Below are 15351 nucleotides of genomic sequence, written 5' to 3'. Positions count from 1 at the left end.
AGGGACTTCACAGTGGAGATGACCGTTTCAAATGAGGCAGAGGACTATGCATACACTGCCGTGATAAAGTTAAAGCACCCGGAAAGTCTGAACTACATTGGACCTGATCAGGTACTCTGATAACTGTTAGGCTATGAGATCATTTTACGTTCCTGGGAAACTGCCTACCTACCCCTCCCCTAAACCAACATTTTACCCCAAGGGCGCTTTCCATTTGTCAGAACTGGCCAGCCGGACCATTACCGGACCAGTTATTTTGACAATGAAATCGGCTTTTTCCAGGGATTTTTTGCTGAAGAACCATCTCCTTCCTACACACTGTTTAGGATTTGCCTGATCTAGCTGGATAGTTTTGATTAATAGTGAAATTCTCATTACGAAGGGAAGGGTCTGGCTGATCAGTTCTGACAAATGGAAAGCGCCCTAAGTGAGAAGTAAGTGTTGATGTTGGCTTAAGGAAGGGGTAGGTGGGCAGTTTCTCTGGTCAAGTCATCCACACACACACGGAACATCGTACCGGAGCGGTTGGCCGAGAGGGTTTGGTGCCCTAAATCCCAGTCCTCACTCCTGAATATTAACTTCCGTCTCAGTCGGTTCCAGTCCTCGCTTTTACTAGAGAGCTTTAGATTTGAGGACGAGAACGACTACAAAGATTTAACTTAACGTTTTTTTGCGCGTGTTCTCAAAAAAAAAAAGGAAAGCTTCATTTTACATTTTTTCACCAAAAAAGTTAGCACGGTTATTTACACCGTACGAGGTTAAGCCCTCTCCAGATAGCAAAATGATAAAAGTGCTTACTTTTGATAACTCCCCACCACTACATTCTCGCTAAAACTGGTAGTAGAATGACGACGGCTATCACGTTTTCCCGCCGAAATGACGCTGGTTCATGCGTGAGCACTACTTAGTATTGGGAAAATCTCGTACTCTTAGTCGTCCTCGCCTCAGAATCTAAAGCTCTATAATATACTCATTTGCTTCCGCTACCTTCCGAATACCTGTTCACACTGCCACGAAGAGTAGACGAAACCTATTCGGTATGTGACGATCCACTTTCGAGATCGGCCCGGCGTTGCTTCGCCCCGTGAGTTTCAGAAATGGTCCCGAAATCCCCGTTTTTTGCGTGAACAGAAGCACTATCTGCAATGATTTTCGTTTCATTCAAAAACTGTCGGGTATAATGTGAACATCGCCTTAACCCTTTAAGCTCTAAGAGTGATGAGCGTCAAATTTCTCCTTGTAAAATCACTGCTTTATAAAACAGAGTGGTCATGAGAATTAACGACATGATCACACAAGATGAATCTTACTGATACTTCAACAAACTCTCCCCACTACTTCTATGAAAAACGTATAGGGATAACAAATGAGAATTTGAATTTTGATGTGAGGGTTTAAAGGGTTAAGGTAGTTTGGTACTACTCTATAGTACATAGAGAATAAGAGAACGGTAATTAGGGAGCTTAAGCAACGGCGACGGCAACGAAAACGGTAAAAGAGCAATAGGTTTAGGTTGGCAAAACAACAACTTTGCACGTGCATCAGGCTTTTTTGTACATTTCTTTGCCGTCACTGCACGACTACGGCGGGAAACTTCCGTTTTAAGGAGGACGGGAACACATGACAACGATTTTCTTTTCAAAAGATTAGAAAATTTAAAGAATTGCAATAAGAGTGATGAACTTTGAAGCAGCGCGAATTCGCTTTTGGGTGACGCTTTCGCTGTCGTTGCCGGCGTCGTTGCTTAAACTCCCTAATGAATCTGGGAATGGACGAAGGATTAGCCCAGTTGGTTCGTGCCCGGCCTTCTGTGCGGGAGGTCCTGCGGGAGGTCCCGAGATTAGTGGGGAGAAGTTGATAAAATATCAAGCAATTCATCTTGTGTGATCATGTTCGTAATTCTTATGACCACTCTATTTTACAAAGTATTGATATTATAAGGAGAAATTTGATGATGATCACTCTTAGGGCTTAAAGGGTTAAAGTAGTTTTAAATTCCCGTAAAACGGAGTGCGGATGGAAGGGGGTGCGGGGGGTGGTACGAGCACACCGTCTACCGCAGGCGTGTTAGTCAGATGACTATTTCAAGCTACCGACGTAAAATTAGGACTGTTTACCTTTACCGTCATCTTTTTTCCCTCAAGGGTGTTGAATGCGATAGAAGCATTCCAGACAATGGCACCGTGACCGTCACTTGTGACGTTGGAAATCCACTTCAGGGCAAGGCTCAAGTAAGTCAACATTGTGCAATTTTGTTTCAAGTTTCGATCCACGTCTATCCTTGCCATCCCTAACAACAGACGACAGGAAATAGTCGGATGATTATACGTTTCTAAGGAACTGCCCACCTAACCCTCCCCTAAGCCAACAGTAACACTTACTTCTCACTTAGGGCAAAATGTTGGCTTAGGGGAGGGGTAGGTGGACAGTTTCCCAGAATCGTGTAATGATCTGCCTCTTAAAAAGTAAACACTAAAAGAGACGAGTGATCACTTTTCTTCGAGTGCCCAAGGTCATTATTTATTCGCGATAACTGTCCAGTTTTAATATTGCTCAGAATTATTTAGGGAAACAAATTCACATCTAACCGTGTTTTCTTTCTAGGTGGCTGTTATCATTGATTATTATTATTATTATTTTAAGGAACCTGAACCAGTATTCTTGACATAAATGTGTTTGTGCTACTCCTCTTTTTTGCGTAGTTTTACTCGAAATCACGCCAAGCGGACTGCTCAATTTTATTTTGCTGTCTACTTGTAGAAAAAATTTGGAATCAAATTTTCACCTGGAGAAGTGAGGGAAAACTTCGTTCTAGAAATCGAAGCAAAAAGGTGCGTTTTTATTTAGTTAGTTAATTAACAGTTAAACAAAGTTGACCACCACGCCCTTCCAGTCAGCGGTCATACTTGCGAGCGCAAGCTCGAGTGGAACGCTGCTGCTTCGTCACGGCAAAGATCTTGTCCGAGTTCTGAACTACTTTGGAAGTAGTGGGACAGATTAGGGAGCTTACGCGAAGACGTTTTTGAACGACGCACGTAAACCGGAAGTGAACCCCATTCTCTTCTAATTTGCGATAAGCCTTCCAAATTTGTATTGCTAAGCGTCTATAGTCTCATAAAGGTTATTTGACCGAAAATTTGGACAAAACAACTGCCCAAGAATGGATACAATCCACTTCCGGGAGATGTGCGTCACTCAAAAAGATCTTTGCGTAAGCTCACTATACTTCCAGGCGCCTGCTAAGCAGGCTAGCACAACTTGCACTGCAAGCTGCTTCTTTGTACTCTTGAAAGGCACTTATCGTCTCTTCTTCAGAATAGTATTACTGTAGTGACCAAGATGATTGTTAACGCAGTATATTTGAGGTCAATTATAAATCCTGACACATTGCTGCCCTCAGTCGCACAGCCAGTGTGGTGGTAACCATGGTAGCTGCTTCGATAAAAACAAATATTTTCGTTAAAGAATTAACAAGTTTCTTGTGTGTTCGTCGCGAAAAGAAAATGGCTAAGACGGTTATGTTTCAGCACGTTAACTCCATTCTCAGTTAAACCAGGACTGTCTCCCCTGAATAATTAGGGTGGCTACTTCGTTGGCTGTACATATGAAATGCAAAATTGGTTTGTTTGATAAGACTATTCCAGAATAAGTTTAATAGACCTTTTTACCGATACGGCGGCTGTATTGAATTAATTCGATTTAAGGAGTATCATAGGATGCCCAGGGGGCATGAGCACATTTCGTTCGTATTTTCGAGCGCTTTTCGGGACATTTTTTCTTAAAGTTTTCTTAGAATAAGATTCTAATGGGAAAAAAGATCCTTGTGCCGTGTTTGGATAAAATAATGATCGCCTTTTTCCAGAGAAATATACAGTGAAATTCCGTATTTCTAATACTAAACTAGAAAAAGGCGATCATTATTACATCCAAACACGGCACGAGGATTTTTCCCTTCAGAATCTTATTCTAAGAAAACTTTAAGAAAAAATGTCCCGAAAGGCGCTCGAAAATACAAACGAAATGTGCTCATGCCCCCTGGGCATCCTATAATACTCAGTAAATCGAATTACTTCAATATGGCCGCCGTATCGGTAAAAAGGTCGCTTGAACGCAGCCTTGCTATATAGTCTACTTTAAATACATTATAAATAAATAAATACATAACAACGATTTAGAGGGAGCACCTACTCATAGTGGTTTTTCGTTTAAAATTCCTGGTCGAATTAGAATTTAGAAAAGTTAGTTTTTGAGGAGACGGGAAAACCTTTCGGGGCAAAGGAGAGAACCAACAACAAACTCAACCTACATATGGAGTCGACGCCGGGATTTGAAACCGGGCCACATTGGTAGGACGCAGATACTCTCACCAGTGCTCCTGCATCCTTTCTTCCCGTCCTTGAAGGCCACGGGATCCTGGATTTCCCGTATTTTAAACTAGGGAATCGGGATTTTAAAGCAAAACCGGGGCGAGATAATCGGGATTGAAAGTATGCTTGGAAGTAGCAAGCCAAAACAACCATCGGGACTACGGCCGGGATTTTCACGAAATTTCGGGTCGGGATTACGGGACTGAAGATCCTCGTTTCTCAGAGGGCTTTAATCCCTTTACGAGAAACCTTGTGAGAATTCTATTCCGGGAGTTTACAGTCTCTTTTGTCGGTTTGTGCTTTTCAGTCAAGATGTGGATGCTAATGCAAAGGACAACACGAAGAAACTCCCCGTTGAGGTCAAGTTTGAAACAGATCTCGAAGTTACAGGGTAAGAGTTGTTGAACTTACAGGAGATGTTTCACGAATTTTATCAAAATGAAGCAAATTATTTACCAGTCAGAAGAACCACCCAGATCTGGGTAGTAACGCGTCATCATTAGAGAGCTTTTGATTCTAAGACGAGGACGACCACGAAGAACGAGATTTTCCCAATACTAAGTAGTGCGCGTGCGTGAACCAACGTCATTTTGGCGGGAAAATGTGGTAGCCGGAGTAGTCGGCATCGTCCTCGAATCTAAAGCTCTCTATTATTGAATTTCTGCGCTCGTTCTTCGGACGTCATGTTGCGGGGAAACCAGTGGTGACGTCGCAAAATGTCGGCTGTTTCCTCTGGCGAAACCACCAACTTTCCTAACGCGTCCTTCACTCCTTATGTAGCTCGTCGAAGCAAGATCGTGTGGTATATTCAGGGCCTGTGAGAAGCAAGGAAGAAGTCACCAAGAACGTCCAGTCTATTGGGCCTGAAGTGGTCCACACGGTGCTTGTAAGTTACTGAAAGAAATGTAATAAAAATACTGCCGGGGGGGCGTAGTTAGCCCCTAGACCTCTAGGCCCGGGACTACAAATGTTTGGTTTGATCACTCTAGAGCTAAAAAGCTTGTTATAAGAGCTCAAAGTGTTGGTGAGGTTAGTGCGTACTAGTCAAGAGTACAATTTTCAGGATATGTGGAGGTAAAAGTCAGCCAGGCCTACAACTAGTCTACGCTACGCTCCTGACTGCAAGATAGCCTTTTTCCCTTGGAGAACTAATCGCTACTTGTAAGACGCCAAGCTTCGGATGCGTGCATTCTTGCGCGCACGGTTCGCCCACGAGCACGAGCACGAGCACGAGGCTCTCCCCGTTTGTACTCACAAAGGATTGGAATGCAGACTTTCAGGTTCTGATTTGCCGCTTGAGAAACGAGTGGGAAACTGGAACCGAAACCCGTCCCGTAATTCTTTCTGGGATAGTTACTGTGGACACGCAGGTCAACTACCGTAAAATTCCGAGAATAAGCCCCTCCAAATATAAGCCCCCCAAACGGGTAACGCAAAAAAAACACTCCGTTAAATCGCCCCTCCAAATATAAGCCCCCAGGGGGCTTTTCTTGGAAAATTATCCTCAAATACAAAGTAAAACAAAGCAAAAACGTTAAATTTACTTCCAACTATAAGGCTAGCCCAATCGATTTAGAGACGCAAATTTCCCTCCGTAAATAAGCCCCTCCGAATATAAGCCCCTCCAAAAATAAGCCCCTCAAAAGGGCCTTTGAAAAATATAAGCCCCAGGGCTTATTTTCGGAATTTTACGGTATTTGCTTATTTTTTTCCCGTTCCTAATAACAGTTCCAGAAGTTTACATGGTAATAGACCGTTTTAACTTGTAGGTTTTGTTTTCCCATTTCAGTCCACGTGATGTTCCCCCAGAGAATTGTTTCTTTCAAATGTCGTCCTATTGACTGCATGCACGTGCGTATGCGTGCTTGACTAATGAAAAGACGGAAGGCAAATTCCCTTGAGAACATCACGTGGTCTGAATTGGGAAAACAAAACATACAAGCTAAAAAGGTCCATTGCAATTTAAAGGAGCTGTGTCACGAAATTCAGCCAAATTAGGAAATTACAAAATGCCCGTTAAATTTGGAGAAACATAAAAATAACCGCTTAAAACTTTAAAGGAAGGTTAAAATAACAACAGAAACAACAGATACCACGGATGGGCAAAACTGTAGAAGATTGAAAAGGATTGAAATTAGGGTATTTGAAAACTGTTCAGCCTAAAAGTTTTTCAAAGTTGATCCCTGCTGCTTGCAGCTTCAAAAATAATGCTCAGGAGACATATTTGTGTGTCACGGATCTCTGATTTTGCCATTTACATGTAATTTCTTTGCTTGCTTTAAGTTCCATTGCGATTGAGGGCGAGTAATTGGCAAAATTAAACAAAATGAACTGGACTGCCATAACACAGCTCCTTTAACCCACGAATGGAATGAAACATGGAATGGTGTGAACTGCGCAGTGTATTTCCACAGTTCACATAATCTGCATTCAATGTCCCAGAAGTCCTTGCGAAAGTTAACTCGTCCCAGGTTCCTGTGCGTTTCTAAAGTGGAGAATTGTGGTTTTTTTTTTCTTTTGCTCTCTCTCAAGCGTTGTGTTTGGTTCAAATGCGGTATTTTGGACTTTCGTTAGTTTCACATTTTTTTAAATGACAGGTGAAAAATAATGGCCCGAGTGTGGTTGATAGCTCAGTAGTAAATATAGCCTATCCAGACCTCTACTCATCTTCCAACACTGACAGCTACCTCCTCTACCTGCTTCAAATTGAGGTGAGTAAAAGCTAAATTTCTCCTATACTTTACCACAGCACTGAAGCGAAAGTGACTGAAAATTTCAGAACGTCGGCGAATTTTGAACCCCTTTTGACTCAATCTATGCAGAACTGTCGGATCTAGATTTTAGAATGGGCACTAAATATTTTCGGTACTTGTGATTTGATTTATATCTCATCATTGCGATTGGCATAGACTGTTCGTTTTTTGTCTGTCTTTCTGTCTGTTTGTTTACTTGTTTTTTTTCTTGCTGGAAATACTTTTGCTATTTTCAAGCAAGTTGTTAACGGCAATTTCATTTTCATTAAGTACGTGCAGCAGTATGCAATCAAGGGGCCCATCTGATATGGCCTGTTGTGAAAAAAATTAAAGTAAAGCTTATGTTAAAGATACAACTTTACTACTTCCTTGTACACGGCTCCTGAATAAACTGTTTCTTTGTGTGAAATTTCATCTTTGTGTTTTATTATAAACGGCATACGGTGTGATTACACCGTAATTGAGCACAAACCATCTTGTCCCAGTTGGCTTTCGATTCTCTAGTACAAGTAACCCCTGATTTATTCATCTAGTCTGAGCGAATGATTGTATTGAATTACAGTAATCATTCTCTGCGCTCGTTTTTGTTTGCAGGTTCAGGGAGCCGGGGTGTGTGACGCCAAGGTCAACCTTCTAGACATTAAGGTAAGTCAGCCCTGATTTCTAATCAGCAGAAAATCTTGCCTTGCAGTTAACAGTTTCGGAGAAATTCTCTTTTGAAATTTTACAGACGTTTGACCATATGAGTAGAAAATTTATAGCTTTTTGACGCAACACTTTTGTGCATGTGAAAAGTGTCTGTGTCCCCTCTATCCATCCTCCCTGGTTAGCTTAGTAGAGGATTTACGGCTTATTAAAGCATTTAGCTCTCTTCATCAACAATGTTTTCCATAATCCTGTATTCAATTTCCTCTCACTTTATTTGAAGACTAATGACACAAATCAAGTAGAGGACGAAGTCAAGTCTCGCAGACGACGTGACGCTGAAGAGCTGCTGGTGAGTATACTGTGTATACTAACTTTTCGTGGTGGATATGAGGCGTAAAAATCTCCTCAGGCCATTAGTTTTCTTCAAAGACGTTGGTTCGCCATGTCACGCAACGATCCTTGTCATTTGTATAGGAATGCGTGACAAGCAATAAGAACACCCGCGAAGTAGGCTATAATATTTGGTTTCGTTACCCAACGGCTAAGGATCGTAAAGAAATATGGGCATACTTATATAGGCGTTGGGCAGATCTTTTTTTCGGTTATTTTCTTACTAGTCCTTAAACGAGCTGCATCAATTTACGTTTGAAAATTTAAAAGGCAGAGAAGAACTACCTCTCATTTATAAATTTCAGTACGATTTGCGGTATGCAATGCGTTGTTAAAAAGTAGAGAGCTTACATATTATTTACCCCTCATTAACCATCTTGCCAACCAGAAGTATGCATTTTGTAATGACAAGTTTTCCCTATTGTTGCCAAGTTACGGTAATCCTTTATCCCCTAAAGCCTCGTCCAGACATTATCGGATATTTTTGAAAGTACATTTCCACAGTTAGAGTGTTCGAATCGTTTTCGTCCGTTCACACGGAAACATTAAAAAGATTGAAAAACGATTGCATGGCTTGCACCGCATGCACTGTATGATATCATCGTCCCGTCCACACGAAAACGATAAGCCGCCGTTTTCAACGATCTTCACTCTGGAGAGCGTTTGTGAAAAGATGCGTTTTTGGTGACTGTTTTCTCCAAGTACGTGTGGACGGGGCATAAGAGTCAATGGCATGTAATTTCTCCTTATAATATCCTCCCTGACCCAAACATTAATGTCATGGGAATTGACCCCTCCAGAAATAGCATAACATAACACAATGCTCTTTATTTTCACCCCAAAATTTTAAGCATTGTCTTCAGTTTCTCTTTGGAGTTAAAATGGCTCCCAGAGAAACTGAAAACAATGCTTATGCAAAATTCTGGGGTGACAAACAAAGAGCATTATGGTATGTTATGGTATTTTCTGGAGTGGTCATTAAAGGGAATGATCTCCAAGTGTTGAAGCTCTTGATTGTTTAGTAAATTCCCCTTGTCAGTAGCACAGGAAATGTATAGAGAACAATATGGAGATATGCATGCTGAAATTGGTTAATGATCGTGTTACTGTGAAATTCCAGGATTGTCGAAAAGCCTCCTGCAAACAGTTCAAGTGCCATCTGGGAATGTTAAAGATGGACGATAAAGTGGAGATCAAGATGACATTCCGTCTTTGGCAAAACACGCTGCTCAAGGTTTGATGACGGTCACGTGGTATTGTTCCTACTATTCCTCACTCCAGAAACTATATTAAAGGGGATTGGGTACAAGCTTTCGGCGCAACGATTTCTGGGATGGTTTGGTTGGACAGCCACAGCTTGTGATTGGTTAATGGCTGCCGTGAATACCATCGACCAATCATAAGTCACGCTTGTCCACCCTAGCGATCCCAGAAATCGTTGCGCCGAAAGCTTGTACCCATTCCTCTTATAGTTCAGGGAGCAGAGATTAAGTGCATGATCACAGTGACCCTCCCCTCCCATAGGGTTTAACCCTCCGGATCAAAAGTTAGGACCACACACGAGACTCCATCATGAACTCTCTAAGTGAAAGGTTTGAACGACGACCACGACGGCAGCCTGAAAATGTTTTTGAAAATATTCTTATTCTTCGAAACTTGATTACGTTTTTTGAGCTTTGCTCAATTTGTCAAATGTAGGTGAATGTGTCCGAAGTTGAACTGTATCCAACTGAGTTCAAAAAAAGCCAGGAAAATTCATCGTCTTGTGTTCGCGTCTTCATAAAACGTCCCAGTAGGAGGTTTTGTCGTCCTAATGCGACGAGGAATTTTCGCAGGAATTTCCAGTCCATTTGATCGTTTTTGAAAAGTACTAAAAAGTGCGATGCATGAGCGGAGGTGTTGTTGTGTTGTGATGTGGTCAAAATATTCCAGATAGATTGCTATTGCTTTCCTGTCTGAAGAATATGTCAATGAATACAAACCCAGAGCGTGGAAACGTTATCTGTTGTTCTTACGACACATATCTCTTTTCAAATTTTTCACCAGGAACTTGATCCGCCAAGAGCAGTAGTCCTCCAAACAAGTGCATCTCTGGAAATTACACAGGACAAAATTACGCAAACAGATTTAAAAAACGACAAAGCAACGGTTGGTATAGACATCATCATCATTGTATTGTATTTGTTAAAGCAGGGTACATATATCTAACCGATTTTTTGAAAACGAAGCTAGCGAAATTCGCAGCCATTTGAGTGTAAAAAGCTTTTAAAAAAAAGGCTGGTTTTTTGCGCCTGAAAAGTTCTTAAATCACACTAGCAAAGGAAAAGGTGGATCAATTCAGGTTTCTGTGAAACTGCCTACCCTCCCCTCCCCTAAGCCAACATTATCACTTACTTCTCACTTAGGGCAAAATGATGGCTTTGTGGACGGGTAGGTGGGCAGCTTCCCAGAAACCTACGAAAATGTAAGGAGAAAAAGTTATATTACGGTATTTATGTGAAACCATTTTGATTCTTGAAACTGTCTCCTAGAAGCAGCGACTAAAGCTGAAGTAATTCTTCAATATCGTATCGCTATTTGCTTTATTTTGCAGATCAAAACAACAGCAAATCCCGCGCAAACCGAGGCTCAAGAGAAAAAGACTCCCTGGTGGGTGATTTTCCTGTCTGTGCTCGGCGGAGTTATACTGCTGGCTGGGGCGATAGTTATTTTATACAAGGTAAGTACATTCTGTGGTCCCCCAGTGCTGAGGTAAAAAACAGATTTGAGGTTTTCATCAAAGAAAAGAACCGTTTAGCCAATTTGTCTCTTTTCTCCTTTAATTGATGTCAAGGCTTAAATTGTTAAAACCTGGGTGATCAATAGTTAGTTCTTGTTTTGCGGGCGAGAGGTGATTACCCACACAGGAAGAAAGTGAAACACGCGTCGTGGAGCAGCCGAGCGTGACACAGCAAATGTAGGGCTTTGTCACGCGTTCCTTTCTCACGAACAACGCTCAAGACCATACGGAATTCAAAGGCATTTATACCCACAACACTGGTCAGCGGCTGAACCCCTGAGCAGCGAAGGAGCTTATGGTGAGCTAAGACATAGGAGACCTTACGATGACCGTTATGGTCAACAATGTGCATCCTGTTGACTCCACACCGAGTGCGTCGTTTTTTATAAAGAATAATGGAAGATAGTAACTGTTGAGCTCGGTGTATGATGAACAGGATGTTATGTTGGTGATGTCTCGACTGTTGGACGTATAAAAACTGAAATCTGAGTCAATGCAATTATTCAAACCCATACTTTCCCAGGAAAACTGGTTGCTATTTCGAGTATATATGTGTGCTTTTACGTGTATTCTTGCTTTAAATCGCGAAGAGGATCCATTAAAGGTTTAGGCTTACTTTACAGGGTCGCCCCCCGGGGGGGGGGGGGGGGGGGTGGGGAAGTGGAATACCAAAATACCTGAAAAAAAACTTTCCAATATACTAAAAATTATACTAAAACTCGTGCAAAATACCAAAATTAAGAAAAGCACGGTATACTTTATACCCAAAATTGGTCTTGAGGGAATACTTTATACCCAATTTTAAGCATGAAAAGACTGTATACCTGAAATTAAATACCCCAATATACTGTATACCCTAAAACCCTGGCCAACCCTGACTTTAAGACTTGGCAGAACAGTCTAAATCAACCTCCGAGTGTTCGAAAGTTCAGAAATAGCGTTATCCAGAGGAAAGATAATTATTCAATAGCGCTATCCACAGGATAGATAATTATTCAATAGCGCTATCCACAGGATAGATAATTATTCAGTGCTAGGGAAGCCTATTGGACGGAGATTTACCCACTGGATAGTGCCGTCCAGCTTTTGAACAACTGAGGCCTGGGCTAGATTTATTTTCCTTAACCCTTTAAGCCCTAAGATCAAAATTTGAATCTCATTTCTTGCCCCTATTCATTTTCTACAGAAGTAGGGGGGAGTTGATAAAATATCAAGCAAACTCATCTTGTGTGATCATGTCCATAATTCTCATGACCACTCTGTTTTACAAAGCATTGATATTACAAGGAGAAATTTGATGCTGATCACTCTTAGGACTTAAAGGGTAAAAGGGCCGTGATGTTAAGAAGCATTGCGACATACTCAAATCTGAGCCACTGTTTTGATGGTTTGTTCGTTTGTGTATTTGTTTGTTTGTTTGTTTGTTTGTTTCGTCAATGCACAACATTCAACACGTTAGTGTATATGACAGGAAATGACTTTGTTTCAATCATATTCATCCGTGTGAACCACATTCATACATATGATCTCAATCATTCTTGTGTTGCACCAAGCCTTTTATCTTCCGTAAGACACACAGGCGCTTATTAAGCACCACTGTAAAGACAAAACTATGATGTAAACCACCACCGTAAACTTAAGCACCATTGTAAATTACAGCACTGTTATTAGTAGGGTTCGACGTCACTTAAACTAACTTGATAAATCAGTAATGATCGGAGCACCTGTATAAATAAATGCACAATGTGCTCTTATTAACTTGCACAAGGTTAAGGGAAAGGTTCTTAAATTACCAAAGCACATCGACGGAGTTTTTTTAACCTACTTACCACAAATTCGTTATGATTTTTGGCTAAACTAAGAAACGTTGCAGCGCAAATAGAAACCTTTTTCCTCAAGAGTCGACAAAGTGCAAGAGAAGATTTTATCATGAGAAGGGAAAAGGGTTTGTTTTAGTTACATATTCTGGTGCCTGGAACGTGTGTTTTGGAAATAATTCACTAGCTTGAGAAAACAGCCGACGTTTCGCGATGCCACCATTTCCCCGTGAAATGACGTTTCGAGAACGAGCGTAGGAAAATCTATACTGATCATGTGTCACTAGCCAGTTCTGGGTAGTGCTTCTGATTGGTCGTGCCGCGAGGGAAATTTGCTTTACTCAAGGAGAAGCACTACCCAGTTCTAGGTTGTGACACGTCATCAGTATGGAATTTCTGCGCCCATTCCTCAGACGTCGTTCGTGGTTTTCTTAGGCTAACATTTCATTTATCCGCGACGTTTCCTATTTTAGCCAGGCTTAGGGTGGCGTAAACTCTAATTTAAAAAAGCACTAAACGTATATGTAAAACTGTAGAAGGTGAAGGGAAAACTAAAAGAAATGCAAAGAGGCTCCTATTTCTATTGGTCACTGCACCAATTATCTGCACCAATTATCTATCAACGACTCGGTCACGATTTTCCTCTCTGTCACACTTGCACTCTCCGTCACGAACCAAGGCTTTGATTAATTCTTGCATTTTTCTTTAGTGTGGATTTTTCAAAAGGAAACGTGCAAAGGATATCTCGGGTCCAATAGAAGAGAACATTCCAATGGCAGCAAATTAACTCTTGAATGAAACATAGCAGCGCCCGGAACAAATGTAACGCTAAACGTAACAGTATAAAAGTGTTATTTAACAAGGGCAACGTGTAAGCTGTATAACGCTTTTTGTAACAGAAAAAATAATAATTTAGATTTAAATTTTGCTATACATGTAGTTAGGGAAACCAAAATCTTGTTGAGAGTGGTTGTTAGGGGGTCGAGGAAAATGAAACGCAACTCTCCAGTTACAAAAACATTGTGTGACGATTTCGAGACTGTTGCGTTACACACTTCTTTCTAAAACATAAAAAATTCCTGCTCAATAACTTTTACCATTTATGGCCCCCCATAGACTCAATGCGTTGAAACCTTTTACAGGAACTTAAGACCATTGACCGTATACTGCTTAACACGTAGAGAGTAAATCTTGGAGCACCTAGCTTTTGTGAGCAGACTGACATAAATAAAAGTAAAACCCATTAAATATAAGTTACCCATGTAGAGGGGTAAAATATGATTTCTCTACTAGAAAACTAAGCTTTTTGATAGGCAAGAAATAGTGCTTGTTATGTGTTTTTTCTTAGTTACAGGCCGCATGCTGTTGTTGAAGTCCATGTGTAGTTTATTGCTTTTTTCATTTACATTCCAGTTTGGGTTTTTCAAACGCAAGCAAATAAAGGATATTTCAGGGCCAGATACCACTGAAATGGCCAACGTCCAATAGGAAAATGTCTCAAGATTCTACAGGGATAAAAATAAAAAATAATTGATTTTAATTAGTTTCGCCCCATGTAAGGGGAATCCAAGACAGTCTTAAAATTCTGGATTCCACACCTTGGACTCTGGACTCCAGTTACTGGATTCCGGATTTTTTGTCAGTGGAACTTGGATTCCGGATTCTTTGAGCGGTATTCCGGATTCCAAATCCCAAGAATTCAGATTTCACCAGCCATTTGTTCCACAAGCAAAAATTTCCTGAATTCCGGGATCTGGATTCCCGTACATGGGGCAAATTAGTCCTTAAAACATTTTAATTAGGAATTATCCCATTCGCCACATCTCCACCTTATTTGCCCCCCAAAATTTTGCATAAATAGAGGATAATATTTCACTCGTTCACTGCGCTCACTCGTGAAATATTTTTTCAACACAAGAAGAGAAATTTCGTATCTCCAAGCGGCCATGTAATGTTCTATTTATTATATAAACACCAAAGAACTACCAAACCATTTCACTTTAATAGTTTTTTGGTTTGAAAGGCGCGATTAATTATGTAGCCATAGCACCGGTGATATTTTCACATGTGAGGATATCAAGTTTTCACGCGAAAGCTCACGTGTATTTCATTGGTGTTTATATACTGAATAAGCACTGTTCCAATTGTTCTTGGGACGGCTAATACCCAGGGGAAATGAAAAACAAAGGTTATGCAAAATTGGGGGGGGGGTTGGGGGGGGGGGGCAAATAAGGTGCATTATGGGAGATGTGCAAGTGGCGAATAAGCCCAAACTACGGAGCATTCAAAATAACTTCTAGTTTAAAAACAAGCTAAAACAGGTTTACCTCCATCGGTGTTAAGTTCATCTTCGATAGCGCATGTTTATCGGCAAATTTAGGAGATAAAGGGTTGTTCGGGTCTGCAAATATTCTTCAAATAGCAGATGTCGTCCGTCGAGTTGTCTTTTCGCTGTTCTTGCTAGGTTTTTAGCCAATAGTTCGCCTACTTCCTCGTGAAACGTTCCGCCATTTTGTAGTCGCTTCCAAAATAACTCAATCTCGTCCCCAGGTCTTCTCGGTTAACGGTTCAATAATCTGTCAATTTTGCTTCACGAT

The 15351-nt window shown here is 41.0% G+C and overlaps 1 protein-coding gene across 1 annotated transcript in view; it reads left to right on the top strand.

Annotated features, from left to right (window-relative positions):
• The window catches only part of LOC140931453 (integrin alpha-V-like), a 28684-nt gene extending 13861 nt beyond the window's left edge, over nucleotides 1–14823 (top strand). Inside the window, exons 11-23 of the mRNA XM_073381266.1 lie at nucleotides 1–111; nucleotides 2145–2231; nucleotides 2761–2831; nucleotides 4675–4758; nucleotides 5148–5253; nucleotides 6965–7078; nucleotides 7715–7765; nucleotides 8049–8117; nucleotides 9279–9392; nucleotides 10205–10306; nucleotides 10752–10877; nucleotides 13464–13576; nucleotides 14168–14823. The exon at nucleotides 1–111 is cut by the window's left edge and continues 40 nt beyond it. Coding sequence (XP_073237367.1) covers nucleotides 1–111; nucleotides 2145–2231; nucleotides 2761–2831; nucleotides 4675–4758; nucleotides 5148–5253; nucleotides 6965–7078; nucleotides 7715–7765; nucleotides 8049–8117; nucleotides 9279–9392; nucleotides 10205–10306; nucleotides 10752–10877; nucleotides 13464–13541 — 1113 coding nt within the window. The 3' untranslated portion in view covers nucleotides 13542–13576; nucleotides 14168–14823. The remainder of the gene's footprint in view (nucleotides 112–2144; nucleotides 2232–2760; nucleotides 2832–4674; nucleotides 4759–5147; nucleotides 5254–6964; nucleotides 7079–7714; nucleotides 7766–8048; nucleotides 8118–9278; nucleotides 9393–10204; nucleotides 10307–10751; nucleotides 10878–13463; nucleotides 13577–14167) is intronic.
• Nucleotides 14824–15351: the final 528 nt, after the last annotated feature.

This window comes from Porites lutea, chromosome 3 (assembly GCF_958299795.1).
Source record: "Porites lutea chromosome 3, jaPorLute2.1, whole genome shotgun sequence".
NCBI classification, from domain to species: domain Eukaryota; kingdom Metazoa; phylum Cnidaria; class Anthozoa; order Scleractinia; family Poritidae; genus Porites; species Porites lutea.
The sequence above is the reverse complement of the archived record's forward strand: the minus strand, read 5'-3'. Positions and strand labels throughout refer to the sequence as shown.